The 26,407-nt window shown below is 40.1% G+C and overlaps 1 protein-coding gene across 3 annotated transcripts; it reads left to right on the plus strand.

The window, feature by feature from the left end:
- Nucleotides 1-73: 73 nt before the first annotated feature.
- On the plus strand, nt 74-24,474 carry ODR4 (odr-4 GPCR localization factor homolog). 3 transcript variants are annotated; one of them, XM_072342948.1, is made up of 14 exons: nt 74-513; nt 921-1,055; nt 1,454-1,585; nt 2,134-2,229; nt 3,183-3,289; nt 4,025-4,061; nt 4,197-4,337; nt 5,693-5,788; nt 6,157-6,222; nt 15,245-15,373; nt 16,095-16,185; nt 17,151-17,336; nt 21,832-21,924; nt 23,189-24,474. In XM_072342948.1, the coding sequence occupies exons 2-14, from the start codon at nt 957-959 to the stop codon at nt 23,254-23,256; spliced, it is 1,341 nt and encodes a 446-aa protein (XP_072199049.1). In that variant the 5' UTR covers nt 74-513; nt 921-956; the 3' UTR covers nt 23,257-24,474. The 3 variants fall into 3 exon arrangements, with proteins under 3 accessions (XP_072199049.1, XP_072199050.1, XP_072199048.1); XM_072342949.1 differs by having other exon boundaries at nt 74-392; XM_072342947.1 differs by having other exon boundaries at nt 75-503.
- Nucleotides 24,475-26,407: the final 1,933 nt, after the last annotated feature.

Consider the following 26,407-nt stretch of genomic DNA (forward strand, 5'->3'; position numbering starts at 1 on the left):
GGGGGCGCCGGCCAGCACTTTTGCTTCCGGTAGGGCAGCTCTTTCCGCCATGTTGGGTGTGGCGGTGGCTGCTGCCGGGCAGCTGTGAGTGGCTGATGCGGCGCTGGGAGGCTCGGGCGCTTTGCGGGGAGGCCCGCTGTGCGGTCTCTCCCTTTCCTGAAGCGTTCTGGGCAGTGCGGAGGAGGTGCCGAGGCCTCAGCCACACAAAGCATGGCGGCGGGATGTCCCGCTGCGCGCTTTTTTCCCGCTCTTGGGCGTCATCGAGCTGCGGCGCTGAGGTGGGGTGACGTGTCGGCGGCTGCCGTGTGGCCGGCGTTGGCCGCGCGCCTCGGTCTGCGAAAGCGGCGGCGGCCCGAGGCTCGGAGGTGCAGGAGCGGAGCAGCGCAGAGGCGGTGCGGGGCTGGCTGAAGCGAGGCGGGCGCCGGGGCGGTGATGTGAGGGGGTGGCAGCCGTCCTCGCTCTGGTGCCGAGCTGCAGCTGTGCTGCGGGCTGATCGCTGAGCGGTACGTTCAGGTGGGCACCGAAGCACGTTCCTCTCGGAGGGGTCTGAACGCAGGAGGAACATCGCGTCGTGAGCTGGGGCGCAGCGAGATTGCATCAAGATGTCGCTGCTCGGAAGCGAGATTTTCTTAGTGCTTACTTGCTTAACTTGCTGTGTCATTTCAGTGATGGGTACTTAAAGCGTGTATTGGTAAATGCTCTTTCAAGTAAGGCTAGCGTGTACTTTTTTCTAGCCTGCGGAGTTATATTTTTCTTTGAAAAACAATTGCAGATGATAAAATACTCCACTTTTCTTGACAGATGGAAATTAACCTGCTCAGATTTTTTATTTATTTATTTATTTTTTCACTTGTTCTCACGTAACTAGTGTAGTTACCAATGTATAATTGATTTGACTTCATACATGGTTTGTTTTGTAGGCTGAAACTGAAATACCCAGTCTTGAATTTGCAGCAATGGGCAGAACGTATCTTGTTGAGAAAGCTGTTGGGCAGTACCTTTCAGACCTCAGTGTGAAGTTTAAGCCTTTTGTCACTGGGCTGTTAATAGGGCAGGTAAGTGTGTGGGGGAGGACTGCAAAGCCCATTCTGTACTCTTGTGTTAGCTGAAGAAAATCCCGTTGAATTTTAATAATTTGCCCTCCCATGGGGCTTCTGTAGTGCAGGAGGATGGTCCATAAAGTGCTTACAGCATCAGCTGAGTACTCAAGTTTTCTAAAAACATGTTTTGAAAGATAGGCACTAGGAAAAGAAAAATCTAATGGTGAAATCTGACACTAAACTAGTGGTTTAAGGCAAGGGCTGGAAAAGTTCAAGAAGGGTTTTGTAGCAGATTATACAATTTAGCTTAAGTGTTGTAAAGCTACACTTACAGGTACTGTGTTACATAGTATGTATGTTTCCAGACTTGGTAGTAGCCTGAAGCTCTTGGCTCCCTTTGTTGTTTTCCTAAGTGTTCTCCGCAAAGAGACTACATAATTCGAGCTGCTCGAACACCTCCAAAGGAAGAGCAGAAGGAAGGCAACTCCAGTCCTTCAAAACTGGATTCCATTGATGAAGAGTGGATCACTGCACATGCCAGTCAGGTAGTGCGATCTGAGTTTCTGAAGGGGGTGGGAAAAACAGGAAGGTGATGGAATGTATGGAAGCTTCACAGTATCACAGTATTGTGCGAGTTGGAAGGGACCTTAGAGATCATCGAGTCCAACTCCCAGGATTCGAGCCTTCTGTGTGGCATAGCGGCACTTCTACCACTTGCGCCACAGGGGGGATTCGAACACCAGGCCTCCGGCATTGCAAGCGGCACTTCTACCACGTGCGCCACCGGGGCACACTTCCATCACTTCTGTAATCTCTAGCCCATTTTTTTTCCAAAGAAATACGCGCTCTTAGACATACTTTGGTATATCAAACCAAAATGTCTTTATTTTTCGCTTTCAAAGTTTATGATGAAACAGAAATGTAGGGCTGAAGCAAGAAAATTTGCAAGATGGTCTGTTCCTCTATTTTAGAAGAACATGTATGTAAGAAACAGCCTTGCTTATATCTACTCTCAACTCGTATTCATCTCGTTTTGGATGCACTGTGTTATACCTCTGCTATGTACTAACACATGTTGTTTCCTGTCTTTAAGATTTCTAGAATGCTTCCTGGAGGCTTATTAGTTCTTGGTGTGTTTATAATTGCAACTCCAGAACTGTTAAAAGATAGTCAAAGTGCTTTACGCAGGGTAAGTAGAGAAAAATGGGGGAAAGGCTAGGATATTTTTAGGTGTGTAACTGAGTAATGTTATGTTATTGTCTTTAGTCTATATGGCTGTTTGTGCTTTTTTAAAAAGATAGAGTAGCAAAAGTATTCTGGTTTGATTTATAGTTTTGGGATTGAAACTTCTGAAATTGTTGTTCTCTGATTCTGGCTAGCTTTCTGTCTCCTGTGGTGTTTCAAAGTAGTACAGTGCTCAAGTATACTATCTTACAGCATTTACTAAGAATAAACACTTGGGCTTAGAGAAAATCTCTTTAAAGCTGTTTTTATTAAATCTTTGAGGCACAGTCATTAGCAATGGAACATATTAGCTTTTTGATTGTTTGGAGGGATTTGAAATAGTGAATGATCTATAGTTCTGATTTCTTTAAAAGGAATATTTTGTGGAGAAATATCTGATTTAGGTGCACAAGACTGTATTTAGAAACTACTTTCTATCATGTCCAATAGGCTTAAAATGCATCATAGTAGTATTGAAACATCTAGTGCTAGGTTTTGTTTTAGTTTTTAGGTGTATGTTCATTTTGCTGTTCTCATAGGACAAATGTAAGTGATTTTAATGTGCAAGATTTGCAGCCTTTGGTCCAAGGTGTAATGCTGTAATATTTTTTGTAGGAAAAAATCTTACAAGTTGAACACATGAATGTGTATTGTTTACTTCAGGTCATACGGAAAGTGGATTAAGTTTGCATGTGCAACTTTCACTTTGGAGTATTAGCCTATATTCATCCTTGCTGCATGTTCTTTTAATGTGAAATTTTGGCGACATATATAAAAATGTTATTTATCCACAATCATAGTATTGTTAGAGTTACAACTTCAGTGGAAAACTGTTTTCCAGAAGTTGTAATAAATCAGTTGGCTGGAAAACTCTGTAATGTAATTTTTTTATTTTTATTTTTTCCTTTAAACCTTTAGCTGATCTTTTCCATAGAGAAGTCCTTGACTAAAAGACGGCTCTGGAAACCTGCTGACGAGGATATCTCTGATAGAGCAGCTCTTCAAGTTTGCTCTGCTACAAAAAAGTATCCTTTTTTAGCAAGCTTTGTTGATTGAGACTGCTATCCCCAATCTGGTTTCTGTAGTTATTTTGTATTATTAACACAAGATTTTGTAAAGGTTCCCAGGATTTGTTTACTACACAAACCTTTTTTAGTTCAGATAGACATAGGCCATTAAGTTGAAATCATGGAGTTTTCTGATTAGCCATAGTAAGACTGTTGGCACTCTTACATAGGCAAAATTTCTCCAGTTTCTTACAGTTAGATTTGTGTGTGCGTGGTGACATCAAACTATGCCTTTCTCCATTAAAAAAAATTGTATAAAATAAGAAAACCTAAAGTACTGCATAACTTAAAAATGCAAGTGATACTCATATGGAAATAGGGAAGTACCAGGCGTGTGGGATCTACACTAGTTCTGCAGAAGTCTGTGTTTGTTGATAATGAGATAAATGCAAGAGGAGAAGGCAAGATTTTACTTAGCAAATTGAGAGAAACTATCAAACTGCAAATTTGTGCATTGGTGGTTCTCCTTTGTGAGTACTTGTTGATATTAATCTAGATGATACAGAATCACTATGGTAAATGGAGTTTGGAGTCAAATATTTTTCTACTTTTTTAAACTAATGAAAGTTGAGAACTTTCTCAGAGCACAAATTAGCTCAAAAAAGAAGCTACTATTATAAAGGACAAAGTAATAACAAATTGTTTATACTTGCTTTTTGCTTTCCACTGAATCTTTTTCTTTAAGTGGTGAAGAATAGTTTGCCGGACCTATGATGTGCAAGATCCAAAGGTAAGTTTGTTGCCCTGTGTTGTATACAGCTTTTAATGCATGACAAATCATGTTTTAAAAATACTTAACATGTGAATTATGTAATGTTTTATGTAAGTTATATATATATATTTCTTGTTTACTTCTGCCCCTCAGGGTTCAGCTAAACCTGCAGACTGGAAGTATCAAAGTGCTCTGTCTGCTTCCTGGTTATCCTTGGACTGCACAGTAAATGTTAACATCCACATTCCACTTCTTGTGACTTCACCCAACCATGACTTACAGAAGAATACCAAGGTAAGTAACTGACTGCATCTATCTAGTAGTAATTTTTCCTCTTTTAAATGCTATTTAAAGTTACTTTGAAGCATTGCTAGTATAGCAAATGCTGATAACTCTTCTTTTGCTGTGCTTAGAGTTTGTGGTTTCCTTTCCTCAAAATTATTAGCAATTATTATGATGTTCATAGAATTGTAGAATCGCCAGGGTTGGACAAGCCTTCCAAGGTCATCCATTCTGACCATCCACCTGTCACCAATATTTCCACACTAAACCATGTCCCTTAATACCACATCTAAATATTACTTGAACATCTCCAAAGACTCAACTACCTCCCTGGGCAGCTGATTCCAGTGCCTGACCACTCTTGGAGGAAAAATTTTTTCTAACATCCAACCTGAACCTCCCCAGCACAACTTGAGGCCGTTTCTCTCTTCCTATTGCTAATTACATGGGAGAAGAGGTTGACTCCACCTCGCCACAACCTTCTTTCAGGCAGTTGTAGAGAGCAATAAGTTCTCCCCTGAGTCTCCTCTTCTTTGGATTAAACAACCTCAGTTTCCTCTGCCTCTCCCCATAACAATTGTGCTCCAGGCACTTCACCAGATTTGTTGCCCTTCTTGACATGCTCCAGGACCCTGATGTCTTTCTTGTAGTGAGGGACCCAAAACCAAAAGCACTTGAGGTGTAGCCTCACAAGCACTGAGTACAAAGGGACAATCAGTTCCCTGAAACCAGTTGGTTGCACCATATTTAATACAAGCCAGGATGCCATTGGCCATCTTGATTAACTGGGTACTCTGCTGGCTCATGTTTAGCTGAGTGTCGAGCAACACTCTCATATCCATTTCTCCCACACAGTCTTCTAGCCACTCTGCCCAAGCCTGTTGTGATGCATGGGGTTGTGTACCAACTACAGGATCTGGCACTTGGTCTTGCTGAACTTCATCCCATTGGCCTCAGCCAAACAATCCATCTTGTCCAGATCCATTTGAAGGGCCTTCCTACTCCAAGGGACATCAATACTTGATCTCAACTACGGTCTCTCTGTTTCACTTTGTAAAAGGTTGCATCCAGTTAGGATAGGGCTATAGGGTGCTTTTAAAAAGTCTTATAGGCTCTCATACCCTCTTTTTAAAAGTAGAATCCCTTGTTGTATCCCTGGAGTAGCACTTAACTATCTTAAAATATTCGTTCCTTGTTTTCAAAATTTGACTTAGGAAAGATACGTAGACAGATATTTCAGAGATTTTAAAACTTTTCTCAGGGTACCTTTTGAAATGTATATTTTTGATAGTGTTCATCATGATACTGTCCAACTATTTTAGTCAAATTCTCTTTTTAATGACATTTTTGTTTTCACATTTTCAAAGAATGGATTAAATCGATGGTCAAAGCAGATAGAAGACAGCATTTTTCTGATCAATGGACAAGTTAAAGACAATGACACAGCACTTCTTGAAGGGCAGGTGAGTGCCATATAATAAGCAAAAACTAATATGTGAACCTCCAGTGTAATGAAGTAATGAAGACTGACTTTAAAAAAAAAATAAAATTCTGTAACTTGTCTCTGGCCTTATTGCCTCATTAAAGAACCCAAGTTAGGTGTAAATGTAGGTGATGAGACTAACTATATATGTCTAAATGTTAAAAAAAAAATAGTGGAAAAACCTTGATTAGCTGCCCAAGTCATATCTTTCCTGTGTTTTTTTTTGACTGTAGTCTCACGGCTATTTAGCTTTTTTTTTTAAAGTATGGCATGCTTTATGTCATAGCTAGGATGACTATAAGGTAGCTTAACATAAATACTTCATGTGATGTGTTCATTTTCTTTCAGAAAAAATTAAGGGAAAATACTGATTCCAGTACTCAGATTTTTGATGTCAAGGTTCTGACACAGCTGGTAAGTAGTGCTATCTGATAAAATGAAGTAAAAAATGAAAGAAGATTCTAGCCTAGAAATCCTCCTTAGTTCATTGTAAGATTTTTTTTTTTTTTTTTTTTTTTCCCCCTCTGGATATTGATTGCGAAACTGACTGTGGACAGATTTGCATGTTTTGTGTCTTAGGAGCCCTATTCTTGATAGCCGTGCTGACTTAAGAATTGCACAATATAATTGTGAGGAAAATTTGAACCACTGGCTAGAAAAATTAAGTCCTGCACACACTTGTGTATCCCCACTCACAGTAAATTCATGGGGACTACATTGTTCTGAAGTTCAGAATGAACCCCATTTGTAATGGCTAGCTATGCACATTTCTTTGAATCAGAAGCTTAGTCACTAGTTTTGAATTAAGATGCAGATTATGTGAGCTAAATCAAAAACTGAAGCTGTCCAGGTTTAAGTTAGAAGTTTCCTCTCTAGTAGAGGTTGTGCTGAAATGAGACCTGCTCTTTATGTGAGAGAGCAGCTAGAATATATTGAACTCCACCTGGGGGAGAGTGATGTAGCAGTCGAGAGCTTGTGGGTGAGAATCAAGGGCCAGGCTGGTAAGGGGGACACTGTTGTGGGTGTGTACTACAGGCCTCCTGATCAGGAAGAGGAGGTTGATGAGGCCTTCTGTAACCAACTGGAAGTAGCATCACGCTCCCGGGCGCTGGTACTTTTGGGGGATTTCAATTATCCAGACATTTGCTGGACGACCAACATGGCCAGGCATGCGCGGTCCAGACAATTCTTGCAGTGTGTTGAAGATAACTTTCTGATGCAGATGGTTGAGGTACCGATGCGGGGTGAGGTGCTGCTGGACCTTATTCTCACCAACAAGGAAGGACTCATTAAGAAAATAAAAGTTGGGGGTAGCTTGGGTTGTAGCGACCATGAGATGGTGGAGTTCGAGATCCTGAGTGGAGGAAGCAAAACAAAAAGTAGGATTGCTACCCTGGACTTCAGGAGAGCCAACTTTGATCTCCTCCGGGACCTACTTGGGGCTATCCCGTGGGCCAGGGTGCTAGAGGGCAAGGGGGCCTGTGAGAGCTGGCTAGCATTCAAACGGCTCCTCTTTCAGGCTCAGGATTGGTGCGTCCCTGTAACTAAGAAGTCGGGAAAAGGTGCCAGGAGACCTGCGTGGATGAGTAAGGAACTCATGTGCAAGCTCCGCAGAAAGAAGAAAGGACACGATATGTGGAAAAAGGGTCTGGCCACTTGGGAACAATATAAGAATGTAGTCAGGGACTGCAGAGATGCAACCAGGAAGGCTAAAGCCCACCTGGAGCTGAATCTAGCTAAGGAGATAAAGGACAATAAAAAAGGGTTTTTTAAGTACGTTAACAGCAAAAGGAAGGCTAGGGAGAATGTGGGCCCCATACTAAGTGAGGGGGGTGTTCTGGTAACGGGGGATGCTGAGAAGGCAGAAATACTGAACGCCTTATTTGCCTCTGTCTTTATTGAAAGGGCTCTCCCCCAGGAATCCCAGACCCTGGTGGTTGATGAGAGAATCTGGGGAATGGGAGATTTCCCTTTAGTCAGGGAAGAGGTGGTCCGTGAGTGCTTAGGAAACATTAATGTCCATAAATCCATGGGACCTGATGGGGTGCACCCGCGGGTGCTGAGAGAGCTGGCGGAGGTTATTGCTAAGCCGCTCTCTGTAATTTTTCAGAGGTCTTGGAGAACAGGGGAGGTGCCTGAAGACTGGAGGATGGCCAATGTCACCCTGGTCTTCAAAAAGGGCAAGAAGGATGACTCGGGTAATTATAGGCCAGTCAGCCTCACCTCTGTCCCAGGGAAGGTGATGGAACAGCTTGTGCTGGATGCCATCTCCAGGCAACTGGGAGTAAAGGAGGTTATCAGGAGTACTCAGCATGGGTTCACCAAGGGGAGGTCGTGCTCGACCAACCTGGTGGCCTTTTATGAAGATGTCACTCGCTGGGTGGACGGGGGGAGAGCGGTAGATGTAGCCTACCTTGATTTCAGTAAGGCTTTTGATACGGTCCCCCATGACATCCTTATAACAAAGCTGAGGAAGTATGGGATAGATGAGTGGACGGTGAAGTGGATCGAGAATTGGCTGACTGGCAGAGTGCAGAGGGTTGTCGTTGGTGGTGCAGTGTCCGGCTGGAGGCCTGTGACTAGCGGCGTCCCCCAGGGGTCTGTACTGGGTCCGGTCTTGTTCAACACCTTCATCAACGACCTTGATGAGGGGATAGTGTCGACCCTCAGCAAGTTTGCTGATGACACGAAGTTGGGAGGATTGGCTGACACGCCTGAAGGCTGTGCTGCCATTCAGCGAGACCTGGACAGGCTGGAGAGCTGGGCAGTAAGAAACTGGATGAGGTTTAACAAAAGCAAGTGTAGAGTCCTGCACCTAGGAAGAAATAATTGCACGCACCAGTACAGGCTGGGGGAAGACCTACTGGAGAGGAGCCCTGCTGATAGGGACCTGGGCATCCTGGTGGATGACAGGTTGGCCATGAGTCAGCAGTGTGCCCTTGTAGCCAAAAAGGCCAATGGCATTCTGCGGTGCATTAAAAAGAGCGTGGCCAGCAGGTCGAGGGAGGTGATCCTCCCCCTCTACTCTGCCCTGGTGAGGCCTCATCTGGAATACTGTGTCCAGTTCTGGGCTCCGCAGTACAAAAAAGACAGGGATCTCTTGGAAAGAGTCCAGCGGAGGGCCACAAAGATGGTGAAGGGCCTGGAGCATCTCCCCTATGAGGAGAGACTTAGGGAACTGGGTCTGTTTAGCCTTGAGAAAAGAAGGCTGAGAGGGGACTTGATCCAGGTTTTTAAATACCTGAGGTGTGGGAGCCATAGTGGCGAGGCTGGTCTCTTTTCAGTAGTGCATGGGGACAGGACTAGGGGAAATGGGCTGAAACTTCAGCATTGGAAGTTCCGCACAAATGTGCACAAGAACTTCTTTACAGTGAGGGTGACGGAGCACTGGAACAGGCTGCCCAGGGAGGTGGTAGAGTCTCCTTCTCTGGAGATATTCAAGACCCGCCTGGACGCCTACCTGTGCGACGTGGTGTAGGGAGCCTGCTTTGGCAGGGGGGTTGGACTCGATGATCTCTAGAGGTCCCTTCCAACCCCTACAATTCTGTGATTCTGTGAGTTAGGTGCCCCAGTCATGTCATAAAGTCTTGTGCCTAGGCATTGCTTTGTAGTCTTCCTTCATAGCACAGGTCATGAGGCATGTTGTTGTGAGATCACGTTGCTGGCTTTTGTCAGGTAGTTCCTTGGTTCCATAAAGTTGTGTCTAGCAAAACATCTATAAACTTACAAAAGGTCATTTTAAAGACTTCAGAGTATCTGAACTACTTTCATTGTTATACTGTTCCAATGATTAATTATCTCAGAGGAAAAAAAGATTTTTAAATCCAACTTTTTATTTTGGCATAATCATGGAATTACAGAGTGGGTTGGAAGGGATCCATCTAATTCCAGCCCCCTGCCATAGGCAGGGACATCTCCCAGCAGATCAGGCTGCCCAGGGCCCCATGCAACCTGGCCTTGAGGACCTCCAGCAGTGGGGCATCCAAAGATTTTCTGGGTAACCACTGGTATTCCAGTGCCTAACCATCTTTTGAGTAAAAAAAAACCAAAAAACAACAAAAAAAATATATACATGTATATTTTATATATATATATATATATATATATATATAAATCTTACTAATGTTTAGTCTAAATCTACTCTCAAAAATTTTGAACTGTTGCCTCCTGTCCTATCACTGTACTCCCAGGAAAGGAGTCCCTCTCCATCTTTCCTTTAGATCCCTGTTAAATACTGGAAAGCTGTTCTAACTTACCAAGCTGCAACTCCCTCAGCCTGTCTCCATAATAGAGGTGCTCATAGAATTATATAATCGCTTGGGTTGGAAGGGACTTCAAAGATCATTTAGTTCCAACCCCCTGCTATCAGCAGGGTTGCCAACCACTAGATCAGATTGCCCAGAACCCATCAAGTCTGGCCTAGGATGCCTCCAGGGATGGGGTGGGCATCCACAGCTTCTCTGGGCATTTTCTTCCAGGGTCTCACCACCCTCTGAGTGAAAAATCGCTTCCTAACATCTAGCCTAAATCTACCCCCTTTCAGTTTAAATCCATTTCCCTTTGTCCTATCACTGTCAACCTTCAGTTAGTCCCTGACAGGCACGACTTTTCAAATATGATGGAGCACAGTTTGGCAACCACATCAGCCATTTCCTTCAGGATCTTGGGATACATGTTATCTGGCCCTATATACCTGCACACATTCAGCCTTATGAGGTGGTTTCGGACTTGCCCTGCTCTTATTCTGGGAGGGAATTTGCTTCTCCAACCTTTACTTGTAATTTCAGGGATGCAACAAACTTGTGAAGCCTGACTAGCAGTGGAAATGGAGGCACAGAACTCATTGAGTTACCTTAGCCTTCTCTGCATCTGAGGTGGCCAGTTTTCCCTTTTCATTGTTCCGAGGGGGTGTGCTCTCCTTTGCCTGACTTTAGTGACCAATGTACCCAAAGAAACCCGCCTGGTGTTTTATGTCCCTTACTGAACTTAATTCCATCCACACCATGGCTTTCTTGATGATGTCCCTGCAAATCCTGACAGCATCTCTGTATTCCTCCTAGGCCACACCCTTCCCTGATTCCATTGCTTATACTCTTCCTTCTTTTCCCTCAGTTTGACCGGCAGGACCTTACTCAGCTACAGTGCCTTCTCTGCCTGATCTTATTCTGGAACAGAGAGCTCTTGTGCTCTCAGAAACATGTTCTTAAGGTGCTGCCAGCTCTGTTTTGTTTCTTTGTCCCTAAGAAAAGTTTCCCAGGGGGATCTCATCCAACAGTTCCTTGGAGCTCGAGGAACTGAAGTTTGCTCTGCTAAAGTTCACTGTCCTGACTCCACCCTTTTTCTGACCCATGTTCCTGGAGATCACAAACACAACTAGGATATGGTCACTGCATCCCTTGTTGCCTCTGATCTTAATTGCTTTAAGCACCTCCTCTGCACTAGTGAGCACCAGATCCAGCAGCACTTCCCCAGACTTCTGTCCAATATCTGAGCCAGAAAGTTGTCATTGATGGACTCCAGGAGTCTCTTAGATCACTTGCAGCTCACCATGTTGATTTCCCAGCAGATATCTGGGTGGTTGAAATCCCCCATTAGGATCAGAGCCTGGGGATGCAACACCTCTTGCAGCTGAAGCAAGAAGGCCTCATCAACAGGCTCCCCTAGGTCAGATGTCCTATGGTAGATCAAAGGGCACATGACCCTCGTGGCCTCCACTGAACTCACTCCAATGCCTCAGTGTCCTTGTGCTGGGGGGCCTAGACCTGAATGCAGCACTGCAGGTGGTCTCTCACGAGAGGGGAGCATGAGAGATCGGTCAGGCAGTTATCTCCTTCACCCTACTGGGCATGCTGCTTTTAATGCAGACAGGGTGTATTTGGCTTTCTGGGCTGCAAGCTCGTGTTTCTGGCTTGTGTTCAGTTTTCGTATGCTAACACTTCCAAGTCCTTCTCAGAGCTGCACTCAGTCCACTTTCCACATTCATGTTTGAGATTGCTCTGACTTATGTACAGGATCATGTTCTTTGTCTTGTTGAGCTTCACATGGACCCACCTCTTAAGTCTGTCTATGTCTGTGGATGGCATCCTTTTCATTGAGCATACCATGCATGGTTCATGTTGCCTGCAGTCTTGCTGAGGGTGCACTCAGTCCCACTGCCTATGTCACTGACAAAGATGTTGGATAGTGCCAGTCCCAGTGCCAAGCTCTGAGGAGCACGGCTCATCATTTGTCTCTGCCTGGACACTGAATTGTTGACTAATTCTTCAAGTGTGACCATCTAGGCTGTGGATATCCAAACTTTTGGCTTGCCTGGGCCACATTTGAGTGAAGAGGAATTGTCTTGGGACTCATGTAAAATGTATTATGTAGAATCATTAAAGAAAAGGCCACTAAGATACTGTCATGTCCTATCTGCGGCCCAGCATGGCTCATAGTGCAGCCTACTCCCTCCCTGCAGTTAAAAGGCAGTGGCTCTTCACCACACGGTGGCCCCATACCTATCTCTACACAACAGCTAAACTGTCACTGTGCTATTAACACTGTAACCACACCCGTCTCTAAGCAACAACTAAATTGTCACTGTACTACTAACAGTCACGTGAAACCAGGGCATGGGGGGGGGCAATGCTGTGCAGTGTTGACTCAAGCGATGGCAAATTACTGTAAGCATTTTGATATACTGGTTAAAGACAGGGCTTTGAATGGTGAGGAATATGCAGTTGTCCTCTCCATTTTGATAAAGGAATTTTAAAATGAAATTATGGAATCCTTAGAGTTGGATGAGGCCTTTAAAGATTATCTCCAATTCTCCTGCAATGAACAGGGGCATCCACACCTTAGTCAGGTGCTCTGAGTGTGGTCAAGCCTGGCGTTGAAAGTCTCCAGGGATGAGGCTTATGAGGCTTCCACCACATATCTAAACAACCTGTTCCAGTGCCTCACCACCCTCGCTGTTAAAGTCTTTTTCCTTATACCAAACCCAAATCTACCCTCTCTTAGTTTGAAACCATTTCCCCTTTCCTATCGCTACAGACCCTTCTTTCCTATAGCCCCCCCATTAGGTACTGAAAGGCCACTTGCAGGTCACCTTGGAGCCACTTAGTGGTGTGTTTCAGCAGTGGTGACAGTGGATCAGATTTCTGTAAGTATGGGATGCAGGCTCTTGTTATGCAAAAATGCAAAAACTAATGGTGGTGACTATATTGAAAAGTTGTATTTTGTAGCTGAGAATTTGCTCTATCAAGTAATAATATTGTGCACTCTGCATCTGTTGTCGTTTCTTTGGAAATAATAGGAGGCATTACTTTTGGAGCAGCATACATATCTGTGGCCCAAGACAATTTCTATTCACAAAATGCAGACCAGGCAAACCAAAAAGTTGGTCAAGCACGATCTAGTTCAACTATCACCAATATTGCCCACTGAAACATGCCTAAATACTACATCTACCCTTTCCTTAAATACCTCCAGTGATAATGACGCCACAGATTCCTTGGGCAGCCATTTCTAATATGTGACCACACTTTCTGAGAGAAAATACTTAATATCCAATGTCAGCCTCTCCTGGAACAACATGAGACCATTCCCTTTTTCCCTTGTTACTGCTTACCTGGGGGAAGAGGCTGATCTCCACCTGGTCACAGCTTCCTTTAGTACAGTTGTAGAGAGTGACAGGGTCTCCACTGAGCCTTCTAGAGAACTATTGCAGTTCCTTCAGCCTTTCCCCACACAACCAGTGCTCCAGGCACTTCACCAGCTTTACTGCCCTTCTCTGTACATGCAGGGCCTTGATGTCTCTCTTGTAGTGAGGGGCCTAAAACTGAACACATTACTCGAGGTGTACTTCAATACCAGAATTGAGTATGGAGGGGTGATCACCTCCCTGCTCCTTCTGGCTGCACTATTTTTTATATAAGCCAGGATGCCATTGGTTATTTTAGCTAGCAGGGCACACTGCTTGGCTCAGGTTCAGTCAAGTCCACCAACGCCGCCAGATCCTTTTCCTTTGTGCTGCTTTCCAGCCACTCTGCCCCAAGCCTATAATACTGTGTGTAGTTGTTGCAACCAAAGTGCAGAATCTGACACTTGGTTTTGTTGAATTTTATTATCCTGCTGACCTCAGACCAAAATGTATAAAGAAAAAAAGGGAATATTAAAAAAATCTATATTTTTCAGCACTTTTGAAACCTGTTCTCAAATTCCTTTATCACAATGGAAAGCAAGACTGTATATCTTTTGCTGTTCACAGGATTGTGTTTAGCCAGTGTATCAAAATGCACACAACTATTTGCCTTAACTTGAGATAGCACTGCACTGCGCCCTCCCCATGCCCTGGTTTTAGCTGACACAGTGCTGCTTGCACACCAATGTTTGGTCATTGCTGAGCAATGGGTGTGCACCTGGTGCTGGGGTGGGCCATTCAATGGGAAGAACCACTGCCATGATGGCGTGGGTTAGGGGCTAGGCCACAGGACTGGCTGGGTTGGGCTGCAGGTTGGGTGTGCCTGATCAGGGCAATTCCTTATTCATCGACTGATTCATTCGCCAAATCTGTGTTTCTCCATTTTAGAGACAAAGATGTTGTGTGAGACATCAAATACTTTGAACAATTCCCAGTTCACGACATCAGTTCACTATCCAACACTGTAGATGGCCAGCAAATTTTCCAGGCACAGTTTACCCTCAGTGAGTTCATGTTGTCTGTCACCTACCACTTCTCTGCTTTCCATATGCCTTAGCATTGTTTCTGGGAGGATTTGCTCCATGGTCTTGCCAGGTGAGACTGAGTGGCATGCAGTTTCCTGGATCTTCCCTTCCTTTTTAAAACAGTGAGGGTTATGTTTACTTTTTCCAGTCACAACGTAAGTTGATTACGCAGTTCCTGCAGAAGTTACACATCCATGTGTTTCCAGGTGTGTCTTAAAATGCTTCCTAGGATGCTCTCATTGTTTTTGTAATTAGGGAAACTGTCTCTAGGGAACAGGTTGATACAATTCTAAATGTGACTAGGTGTATAATTACTGCTTTTTAGATTGGATGGCTTTCTGAATACCCTAGGTTATGCTTATTATATGGTAAAAGTAACTACTTAGTTACTAAAAAAAAATAATGTTTAATAACTTCCTGGATTGCGATGCTAATACTAACCACCTCTTTGCTGAAATGTTTTGGAAGTCTCACAGACGCAAATAATTAAATCACAAGTTTTAAATAATTGAAAAGGAGAGATATTTTGAGCTATAATTAACAAAACTAAAAAAAAAAGCTAAAAAATAAAATTCAAAGAGAGAGAGAGAGAGTGAGAGAAATTATGAGGGAAAGCAAGTTACATGAAAGCATCTTAAAGTATGCTTTTAATTTCCTTGCTCTGTTTTTTGTTATTTGTGCCGCAAGTGACAAGGTAACAAGATAAAACTGAAACACATTTGTTCTTCAGTCCCAGGGTTCAAGTCATAGATCAACAGCAGCAGTCCAGGTCTGCAGCGGTTCCATAAATCTCAAAGGTGCTGTGAAGTGTAGAGCCTATGTACATAACAACAAGCCAAAAGTAAAAGAAGCTATTCAGGTAATTGCTAGTTCATCAGAAATAAATTTCCAAAATACAGAAAATTTGTCACGCTGGTTTTTTTTTTTTTCACTTAAGAAAAGGTGTGCTCTAATCTGGGGTTCACCCCTTCAACATACAGATGAGTTTCTGAAATCATCTGTGTGTGTTTGTGTGAGGGATTCAGTTCATTTTTCACTTCCTCAGATATTTCTTCTGTTATAACTGTTCTCTGGTAAATCTTTGCATGATTTGTGTTTAGGCTGTGACAGATTTTCTTAAAATTAAGAAAATGTTGCAGACTGTATATTTTTGTACACATAGGAAGTAAAATACAACTTTGATCAGCAGTTTTTCTTGTTCTTTATTGAGTCAACGCCTTGTCATTATTTTTGTTTAATATTGATGTCCAGAAGTCATCAGTTCTAGCAATACTAAAATTTTTCTCTACTTTTCATCTTTGTTGTTTTCTGTTTTATACTAGTACTTCTAATGCTAGCTTCTCTTTACTGAGCGTTTAGTTCTCATTGGAGATTTTAAAATTAAATTTTAAGAATTTAATTTTTTGTTAAAATTAAGATTATCTCCTATTCTAATTTTCTTTAGAGCTTTTTATTTTCTGGAGAACTATTCTTCCAACATGGTTTAGACCTATGAAGCACTTTTGTTCTGGTTTCTTACTAATGGAAAGGTTTGCAAATGTCTTTTGTGTTGCTCATATTTTTGCTTTTTCCTTCTGTAGGCTTTGAAGAGAGACATAATAAACACATTGAGTGATCGTTGTGAAATCCTGTTTGAGGATCTCATAATAAATGAAGGGCGTTGTAAAAAAGGTAGGAATTCAGAGAAACATCAATTTACACTTGCAGTACATTTTTGTTCTTGTAGAAAGCTCTGCTGCCTTACTGAAGTCCTGCTATATAGCAAACACCCATTCCCCCCAAAAAAAAACAAAACAAATTGCAAAAATTCAGTTTGTCAGCACTGACATTTTCTTATGTTAGGAGAGTTTTGATTAAGTTCAGATATGTTCTTCGGTACCACAGTTTTCACACAAATTTTGTGTTCAGTTCTTATGGCCACAAAATGCAATTTCAACCCCTTTCTCACTGACTGTGAATTTCATAATTTTTTAAAATTCTGTAGTTAAAACTGTAACTGAACTCCTAATTTGTAGTGCGTGCTTTTAAAAAATTCCCTCTATGGCTTACCTTCATACTAATATAAAAATGAAAGATATGATAAAATTTGGCAAGATTAAAAGAACCAACTGTGGACATGGCCTTGGATGTTCTTATGTTACCCGTTCTGCATTTCTGCTAACCAATTTTATCCCAACTCCATGATTTAAACTGTTTTCAGTTGCATGCAAGTTTCAGTTTCCTCTCTAGGTGGCATCCTTACTTTGTGGCTGTAGATAGGGAATAACACAGCCAAGTATTTGCAGCCTTTGTGGTCTTGAAGTTATATGCTGTCCGGTGCATGCTCTTATCTGCAGTATTTCCCAGAGTTCTTTTGCTAGTCATTCTAAACATGATAAAGGGTCTTTTAAACATTTGTGGTCTGTTTTGGAGGTCTCAGATATCTCTGGAGAGAGTAAAAACATCTGTACAATAGCAGCCAAATCTTTCACAAAATAGTAACATCTAAACAAGCCATGTTAGAAATCAGGATTTTTTACACGGAAACCTTGAGCAATTCTTTTACAACAGCTTTGTTTTACTGTCAAATTAGTTGGGAATCTTATCATAACTAGCAAGGCTTTTATTTGGATTATATTTTCCCCCTTTTCTTTTAGATTTTGAGAGGGTATATCATGTCTTACCTCAAAGACTGTTTGTTCCTTTTGCTGGATCCAGTGTGATGCTCAGTGATTATAAGTTTGGTGATGAGGCTGCTGGAGAAATTCAGGAACGTTTTGTTGAGATGTTGGACCAATTTGTGCTAGCTGAAGATATCCACATAGCAGAGGAAGTTAACACAGGTAAATAGACTATCCAGGAGCCAGGATAGAGTGCATCATTAATTGCAAAGGCCAGTTTTATCCAGATGGGGAATTTAGTATGTTTAAAGTTGGTTTACTTAATATCAGGATTTATGAAGCTTGTTTATATCAAGCCAATTACATTTGAAACGCATTTCTCAAAAATTGTGTGTTTTCTTGCAGCTTCTGTTTTTGACTTGTAACAGAGTACTGTCAGTTATATTACACTTTTTTACTGATTGTATTATTTATGCAACCATGGTTGCAGCTCGTGAGCTATGGTACATGTGTAAGTATATAGCTGAACAATGTTCATATATATCTTTTATTTGTGGATAAACTATTAGAAAAATTTATAAAGTTTTATACTCTGCTTACTTTTACAATAATTCCACTTTGCGGTTCAAGAGCAGAGTAATTCTAGTACTAGATAGAAAAAGGAGCTGAGTGCTCTAGTCAAATCTGTTTTTTGAGTAAATGTTAAAGAAAAGACAAAAAGCCTAAAATAAAAAATAGCCTTAACAGTAATTTTAGTATGACTTTTTCAAAAATATGAAGTCTCTACTTTGTTCTGAGTGTTTTTTCATAGGTACTGAGTGCAATGCTCAAAACTGAAGTTTTGTGGTTCACTTGGAAAGAATGTGGTTCACTCAGACAGATCTTTCCTTTTTCTATTGAATGTTTTATAAGTTTATGATCTCATTAGGAAACTATCATCCCCAGTTTAATGCAGATATTTTGCTACAATCTAGTTATTGGTTCTTTTTTCTGGAACTTTACTGATTCCCTATATAATCTGAATTAGATTTTACCCTATTTTTTCTGTAAGAGTTTGATTTCAGTCTTGGAGTCAAATCTGCATTTGAAATGCATCCAATAATACTTCCTGTGGTCTCTTGGAAGAAATTGCCACCCCAGTGTCATTGTGAGTTGCAGGCTAGAGTTCTGTAGTTTAAGTATAAAAAATCAGCACTGATTGTTAGATGATAATAGTGACATTTTCTTGATGTTGGTATTAGCAGACAAAAAAAAAAAAAAAAAGCATAGCCATGAACATGCTCTCTAAATTGAACTGCGATTCCTGCTGTTCTTCTGGACCCCATTGCTCACTTGCTTTTTTAAAGCTAACTAACCATAAATTCTGGGTTTATTGGATTTCCTAGGCCATAATTAAACTTAGCAGTGAGTCTGACTCATTGAATTGAGAAGCAAAAGATGTGCACAGTGTAAGAGCCTGGAGATAAAACAGTAAAGGCAATAAAAATCTCCATTGTATTATGATAGTACCTTTTAATAATCTTAAATCTAGTTATTACTCAAAACTAACTAATAACTTAAAGCAATTAGTTTAACTTATGGAAGTAAATTAATGCAGCACTGAAGGTAGGTGTGGGAAGAGATGATTATTCTTTCAACTTTACTGCTTACATAAGGATGTAGGATCTGGGGGTAGGAGGAAAGGCAACACTTGGCGCATCAAAAATCTAGGAGCTACTAGTACATGTAAAATGATGTTTGGATAGCTCACAAGGTAGATTTGTCTTCTTGTGACTTATTGGTTATAGGGTTAGATATGTGGTTTTTTTTTTTTTTTTTAATGTAAATTAAAGTAAATACATAAATGAGGAAAAGTAAAAACATACTAAGAGGATTTTAGAAAAGAAATGAGACTGACCTTGCCCTGGTGAACATTAAAGTGTTTGCCTATAAGAATGGGTTCTTGCAATGCTGCTGGCGGTAATTATGCTATCCATGCAGTGCTGTGTGATAATTTCTGTTAGGAACTTATTCTGTTAGGAATTAATTCTGTTAGGAATTATTAACTTGAGATTTATTAAAATGCTTCTTCAATTTATTAGCACCAGAAGGCTATTTTAGAAACTAGAGCTGCTAGCTGTTTTGCTTTACTTTCCTTGTTGTAAAGAAAAGCATTAATTCTACAGCTTAACTTTTTTATTAGCCTGTTTGTATTGATGTAAACATACTTTTGTGACAGGAGAGTTTGGAGTTTCCCTTGTGCATTCACAATGCATTGTTCTAGTACGGGTAGCATTTGTTTTTTCTCAAAGCTTGACTGTCATTACTAAAGATATTTCTAGTATTCATTATAGGGTATAAAAACTGAATTGCTTCAAATGTTGGCATCTATCTGTTTGTACCATAGTTACTGTTATTTTAGACACTGACCTTGAATTAATGAGAGAAATGATATATGTTACAAAGTTGTGCAGAAAATTTGCTTACAAAAAAAAACTTGTTTAAAATTCAAAAATTTAAGGAGGCTTTTTAAATAGTGTCTTTTTTGGATGTTCTTTAAAATATAAATAAGACCATCCAATCAATACAATGAAAAGATTTATGATTAAGAAGCACATAGTCAACACATGTGAAATGAAGATATTTGGAGAAGGCCAGGTTCATGTGTTGACTTCATATGGCCCATTGTTGTCCCCTGCAGCTTTATTTTCTTAATCACTTGAACACTTCGGTGAGGTCGCTCTGGGGTCATACTTTAAAATTGTTACATGGAAAATAAAAAACGAAACCAGAGCTGTTTGTAACTGAAATGTGTAAACAGCTCTAATGCTGTGGTTTCAAGATATTTAGTTCTTTAATACAAGCAATTAAAATGTCTGCATTTACGATTGTTTTTTCTAAATCCCCGTTCCTCCTCATGGTACGGGTGCTAAGCAGGCTGAGTAGATGAGATGGTGGTGGTAATCACTTCTCCATATTTGTTAGCAAGTTGAGGAGTTGCTGAGGAATGAAGGGTTCTTATAATTGGTTCATAGAATTCTACTTTCAAAAAGCACTTTATATTGTTTATGATACAACTGCTTCAAATGGTCTTCCGTAATTTAATGGCATAAATGCCTTCAGGGTATTTCATTTTTGCTTTCTCTGTCTCTTTATTTTCATGAATAAGTGGGCATTGCTACCTTGATGTTTATCTACAGAATTATTTTCAGAAATGTGTTGCTGTTTTTACAACAGTGCAAAGAAATGTAAAGTTAGAGGGCATCAAATGCCCTACTTGTTCATCAGAGGTAAAGCAGAAAGTGACCTGCTGAATCTAGACTTCAAATAGGACCCAGGAACTGAGTGCAACTTCTTTGAAAGCAAGGTGTTATTTTAGGGAACTGAAAACTCTTCTAAGTAATGTGGAGAGAATGTGGTGTTCCTACTACACTGGGTACAGTATTTACTTAAAAAGCTATCATGCAACAGTTAATCATTTACTATTGTACACTTGTTACAGATTTCTGCTCATATTTTAGGTAGATGAAGTTGTTTTCGCCTTTGCACAGAAAAACTAATGATGTAACAACAGCCTCTGATGGATATTAAAGTTAAGATGACTTCTCTTCAAGAAAGCAACCCATGCATTGAATGTTTTTAATCTTAACTCACATAATGTGAAGCTTACAGGCAGATCTCAGCCATGTTTATGCTTAGTATATGCATACATATTAGTGTAAATTAAAAGATACCCTGTTAGTTTTTGTATCAGACAGTACTTAATTGCTACCCTGTAGTACACTTTATACAAAAGTAGTGGATTAAGGGATGTAAATGGCTAAAGACAAGTTGTAAATGGCTAGTTTGAATGCTTTTATGAAAAGCAAGATCTTATGCAAGTTTGACTTAAGGTTTTGAAGCTATGTGCACATGACTCATCTTAGATGACAGAACCTGTTTTACTATTCCCTTCTTTCTGAAGGCATCCAGGTCTCCCAGCAATAGCACAAGCACTTTCTCCCACTTCCTTTGTACATTTCCACAGCAGAAATGCAGTAGTAATTACTGAACTGTAATTAAAACTTTTGATGCCTTAGTAAACTGTGCTTGGAACAGGAATGGTAACTGAAGGCCTTTGGCCCATGGCCACCACTAAGTTGCCTTATTGTTAGACTACAGAGTCCAGAGCGTGCTCACTCTGTGTGGGACAAACAAACAGGTTCGTGTAGAGGTCTTCTTTCTCTCCTCCCTCCTCTCCAACATGCTGATTATATCAAAGTAATTAGAGGAAACTTTGGGAAATAAATAAATAGGGTTTGAATTCCATCAGTCTTGAAACAGTCAAGCTCTGGATCTCAATCCTGGATGAGCAGCCCAAGAATTTAGCAATTTTTCCAAAGGAGAATAGATCCTCTATTCCTGTTCTGGAAGTATGTTTTTAAGGGACTTTTGAAAGCAAATTTTTGTGTTTTGAAAATAATATTTATTTTTGTGCAACGAGTGAATGATGCTGGCCTTTCTCTTTTAGTGGCAGTAGGTTTTGCATGTATACTAAATTCTGCACAAATGTCTTTGAAGGGAAATCTTTTAGCACTGTGCTGTTGCTGCTATACCATTTCTACATTTCTACATTTCTACCTTTATTCTACTTTGTGAAGTTGATAGGAAGTTCACAGTCTTCTGCATTAATTCAAGTTTGAAATGCAAATGTTACATTTTCACCTGGTATTTACTTGTTTACGTGATTTCCATGCAGTTGGTATTTGTCCAATTTCTGAAAACATGGATGATGCACAACAGAAACAATTGACGAAAGCAACGTTGTTTTTGAAACTTCAACAAAATATGGGTATGTTACTTCCCTAGTTCTACTATGGCAATGTAGAGATTATGATGGGTCCTTTCTCTATAAAATTTGCTTCCACAGCATTATTATTATTCTCACAGCTGGTGAGATTTATATATATATATGTATGTAAGTATATATATACAAAAAAAGCCCTTCTTAATTTCTTTTGCTAATAAATGCAGTAGCTTTTCTAGGATTTCATTGTTGTAGATGCAGGGTGTTTCTGGGGAAATTAACACCAGTTCAAAAATTCTGTTTGAACAAAACCCGTGCTTGTAGTTCATTCAGCCTACAACTCAATACAGAAGGCTTAAGTTATTGGAGAGCCATCAGTTCTCTAAGTGGAAAAAAAAACCACATCTGAATGGGTTTGTCAAACAGGTATCCTTAAATTGGCTAGTGACTCACTAAGCTTCTTCTGTTATGAATACATATGGGCTTGGGTGGTATTTCTCAGCCTCACTAATGCAGGAAAGAGCAGCAACTCCAATTGCAGTCTCTGCATTGTATCCTTTGCTTCAACTCTAGCTCTCCTACATCTGTCTGCAGTTAATGCAGTTCTCTATGTTGTGAGATTTAGCTGTCTTTTTGTGTTCCAAAAATTGCAATTTAGTCAACAGTAACATTTGCTTTCTATTAATTCTTAATTCTAGAACATAGTAACTGAAAGATTGAGAGAAAATTAATATCTTTTAGGTTTGCTTGTAACAATGTATTATTCCCTCTAGTCATCAGTCCTTCTTCCCACCTCAGCGTATTCTATAAACTGCATCAGTAGCAAGCTATTAATCAATAAGAAAATTGCTGTAGTGGGACAAAGAGACTTAAGGAATAGGTGCAGTGCCACAGAGAAAAACTCTAACCCCAGTGCCACTGAGGAAAAACATAGTAGATTTTGTTTCTTAAAGTCTAAATATTGTGCTGTTTTTGCTAGTTGTTTTCCTAGAATTAGGCAGTAGCATGGAGTTACTGCCTTATTTTATGGGAGGGTATGACCAAGTTACTAGAGAAGGTGCAATCAACTGGTTTTTGGAAGGAGCCTGCTCTGGTCAGAGCTTCTATGAGAAGCTTCTGTAATTTAATTATCTGAGATCATAGCTTTAAATTTAGGCTTAGCAGTGGTGTGCATAGCTTTTGGGGTGGCTTTTACTGTATCTCCTTTTGCTTGTCATTCATACTGACCCTACCCTCCACACCCTAGCTGCTGACTGCACCACTCACTGAACTTGCTGCTCACTGAGAGCATTTCCTTTGTTGTTTCTAGGTGTGGTAATAGCAGTTGCTGTTGCGGTCTTTGCATCAATCTTCTCTTTCAATTACTTCAGCGACTAAAATTGAGCACAAGCAGCCTCATTGAAGTACTGACTGGTAATCACATTTATACAAGATGGAAACATCGGGGTTTAATATACCGGTAGTTGAGGATTGTTGCCTGAAAACCACCAGTTAGATGTGCAATATAAATTGTTATGGTATTTTCAGTTACCTTGTTCCAGCATGCAGTTAATACACCAAGTAGCAGGTGAATCAAATTTATACAAAACTGTTACTCTTATGTAAAGGAATGATATGCTCTAGAAAGTGCCCTTAAACCAACACAGAACCTTCATTTTCCTCTGGCTTCCAATTTTAATTTAAAATGTTGCTGCTGATGTTTTTCAGGCTATTGGTAATATTAGCAGATTTGCTTAGTATGAAAATTCTTACTTCAGGAGTTCCATTGCTAAATGATATCTTATTAAACTTAATTAAGAGAAAATTAGATTTTATGTAACCAACATCTCACCAGATGCACTTTTTAGGTAATGTTGGTTTAACTAGCTTAATAGTTACAGATGTAATTTCTAGTAGATTGAAGAGTAGGCCAATTCAGACTGTAAATAACTTAGTTTAAGACCTGGAGAACTCAAAAATCTGTAAAATGTATAGAGTTTTGTGGATCTGCTGCCTTTTACCCTGTAACTTCTGATGACAATATCTCTGTCGTGAGCTAGGATGGAAAGCTGTATGTAGGCAGCTGTTAAAGATTATCTTTTTTGATAACTAAGCTGTCAAAATTTGTTTGCTAGTCATGATTTTTAGACCATAAGTGGATAGCTTTCCATGATTAGATATTCTTCTGATTATAGTGGGCAATACCATTATCATAGACTAGACACGAGGAATGCATGGGGAAAGAAAAGTACTTGTAAAGTTAATAAAGGTAGTTCATATATGATGCGTGATGTTTGCTCAGATCTGAATCATGGTAGAATAGAATTTCAGATTTTAGCACACTTAAATATCACTGCAAGTTTATTTTTAGTGTAAAGCTGTGGGAACACTTAAAGAAAGATTTGATTCTAAAGCATAATCAAGTATGTGTGTATTTGGATACTTTCAATAAAAGGCAACAATGGGAAGTGTGCATTTTAAATCATCTTTCCTTGTCTGTGTATTCTGTTTTCACATGTTTGTTAAATTATCTACTTTTAGTTTTGTGGCTTTGCTGTGGAATACAGCTCTTTTGTGCTCAGTATTTTCGAGGGCCTTTCAGGGAAAAGTGAAGGCAATAATTGGAGACACTGTTTTCAGTTAATTCCATCAGCTGCTGCATAGTTTATAGATGAATTATATTCTGTGCAAGTAGAAATTGAATACTGCTCAGAAAATGAGGTGAGTTTACCAATACACTTTAAAATATGCTTGATCTAAAAATTACACTGCTGTAGCCTCCAAAGGAAGATATTGCAAGGGAACAGAAGTAATGGGAAGAGAAAAGGTTTTCTCTTTCTCTCTTGCTTTTGTAAACTGTCACACTTTTAAACTTGTATTTGCTTGGTATGTTTATGCATATTACTATTTGTCTGATTCACTTCACTGTTAAATCATTCTGTATGAAAATTTGTAACTTAAACAACAACAAAGTCACTGAATTGCAAGTCTTTTGCTTGAGCTCTTGCCTGTCTCCCACCCAGGTTTACTTGCAATTTTTATATAGAGCACCACAAAAGAAAGCTAAGGAAGGGACTGTTTCTGTAACGCCGTTTAACATTTTCTACTTCAGTCTCAGACAGCCCATCTGATTTATAAAGAAAAGTGTTCTTAACAGCAAAGTGCCTCCGTGGAAGTAAAACTACAAAGCTGTTCTTCTGTAGCTGCTGTTACAACTGAAGAGAAGAACAACATTTGAGATGCTATGTTTCACCCAGGAGGAAAATTGTGATGAAATGCTCTTCCAGTAGGTTTTTGTTTGGCAGTTGTATAAAACGTACAGCTTGTTTCGATGTTCTGTGGATCACCTAGGGAAGAACTCTATTGTCCTTTTCACATGCAGACTTACTCAAGGTGTCATAAACACCCTTTAAAATGTTATCACAGACCATCAAATTAATCTTTTAATTTATAACTAATTAGGTATCAAGGCTCTGTAGAAGTCTAGTACTGCACTTTGATATTGAAGCACAAAGAACAAAGATGCTCTGGATAAGCTTTATATCACAGGAGACTTCATCTTTGCAGTAAGAAAACAGCTTAGCCCTATCAAGGGAAAAAAGAGTAACTCAGCTTGTATCTACAGATTGAACCTTCCAGTCACCTTGCCATGGGGAACAGTGGATGCAGAAGAAAGCAGTTTCTTGTTTAAGAATTGCAGAACTAATTGAGATGATTTCACTGTCTTCTTGCTTCCCATCCCTCTTTGACTGATAGCCATTGACTATTGATAGAAACTGACTTTTTTTGTAAAGGAAGATTAAAAGCAAACTTTTAAAGTCTATTGATTGACACTTTCTTAACTGTTGCTCATGTTTTATATAAGCATGTCCTTTTCCTGACTGTAAGCTTTTAAAGCTTACAATTTGTGAAAATTCCACTGTGATTGAAACTGAGATGTTTAGCTCCTATCCCTGGATAAAAACATATTTTTAATGTGCAGGAGTCTAGAAGGTGTGTTGAGACTTCTGCATCTGCATATCTGTCTCTTCTAAGTATAGTTGTTAGTTGTAAAGTTAAAGTTATGGAATAATTTCATGCAAACTTTATTTCTCTGCTTGTCCTTACCATTCTGTTTTTTGTTCATTTGTTTCGTTTTTTACACTGTTTAAATCTAGATGTTTCACTTTTAAACAGTATAATGATGTGCTCCTTGCATCTAGAGCTTCTGTCCTTAGTCTGGACAGCAGAGACACCACTGATAGTTTCCCCACCTTCATTTTAGTCTGTATCGGTGTATCTGAACACTTGTAGGGTTTCTGTCACTTTGAGTCAAATGGAAGAATAACCATATTAAGGAAGCAGAAAGTGTGCTCCCATGTGCTTGTTAAAACAGTTACTGCTTGCTGTTCAGGAACCTTTGCAGTAGAATGGTGTTTGAGTTGAGTCTTGCTTCATGTTTTGAAGGTTCTTTTTTTTTTTTTTCTTTTCTTGCAGAAATAAGGATTTGATCAGACCTTTATTTGAAACTTAGTCATGAGCTGTTAAGGCTTGGTGTAACATTTCTCTT

The sequence above is a fragment of the Excalfactoria chinensis genome, chromosome 8, assembly GCF_039878825.1.
Source record: "Excalfactoria chinensis isolate bCotChi1 chromosome 8, bCotChi1.hap2, whole genome shotgun sequence".
In the NCBI taxonomy this organism is placed as follows: domain Eukaryota; kingdom Metazoa; phylum Chordata; class Aves; order Galliformes; family Phasianidae; genus Excalfactoria; species Excalfactoria chinensis.

Excerpts from the sequence above, each read along its gene's own strand:
- ODR4 (XM_072342948.1), top strand. The coding sequence starts at position 957 with ATGGGCAGAACGTATCTTGTTGAGAAAGCTGTTGGGCAGTACCTTTCA. Across the intron at positions 1,056-1,453 it reads CTGGGCTGTTAATAGGGCAG|TGTTCTCCGCAAAGAGACTA; the intron begins GTAAGTGTGTGG and ends TGTTTTCCTAAG. Across the intron at positions 2,230-3,182 it reads GTCAAAGTGCTTTACGCAGG|CTGATCTTTTCCATAGAGAA; the intron begins GTAAGTAGAGAA and ends TTAAACCTTTAG.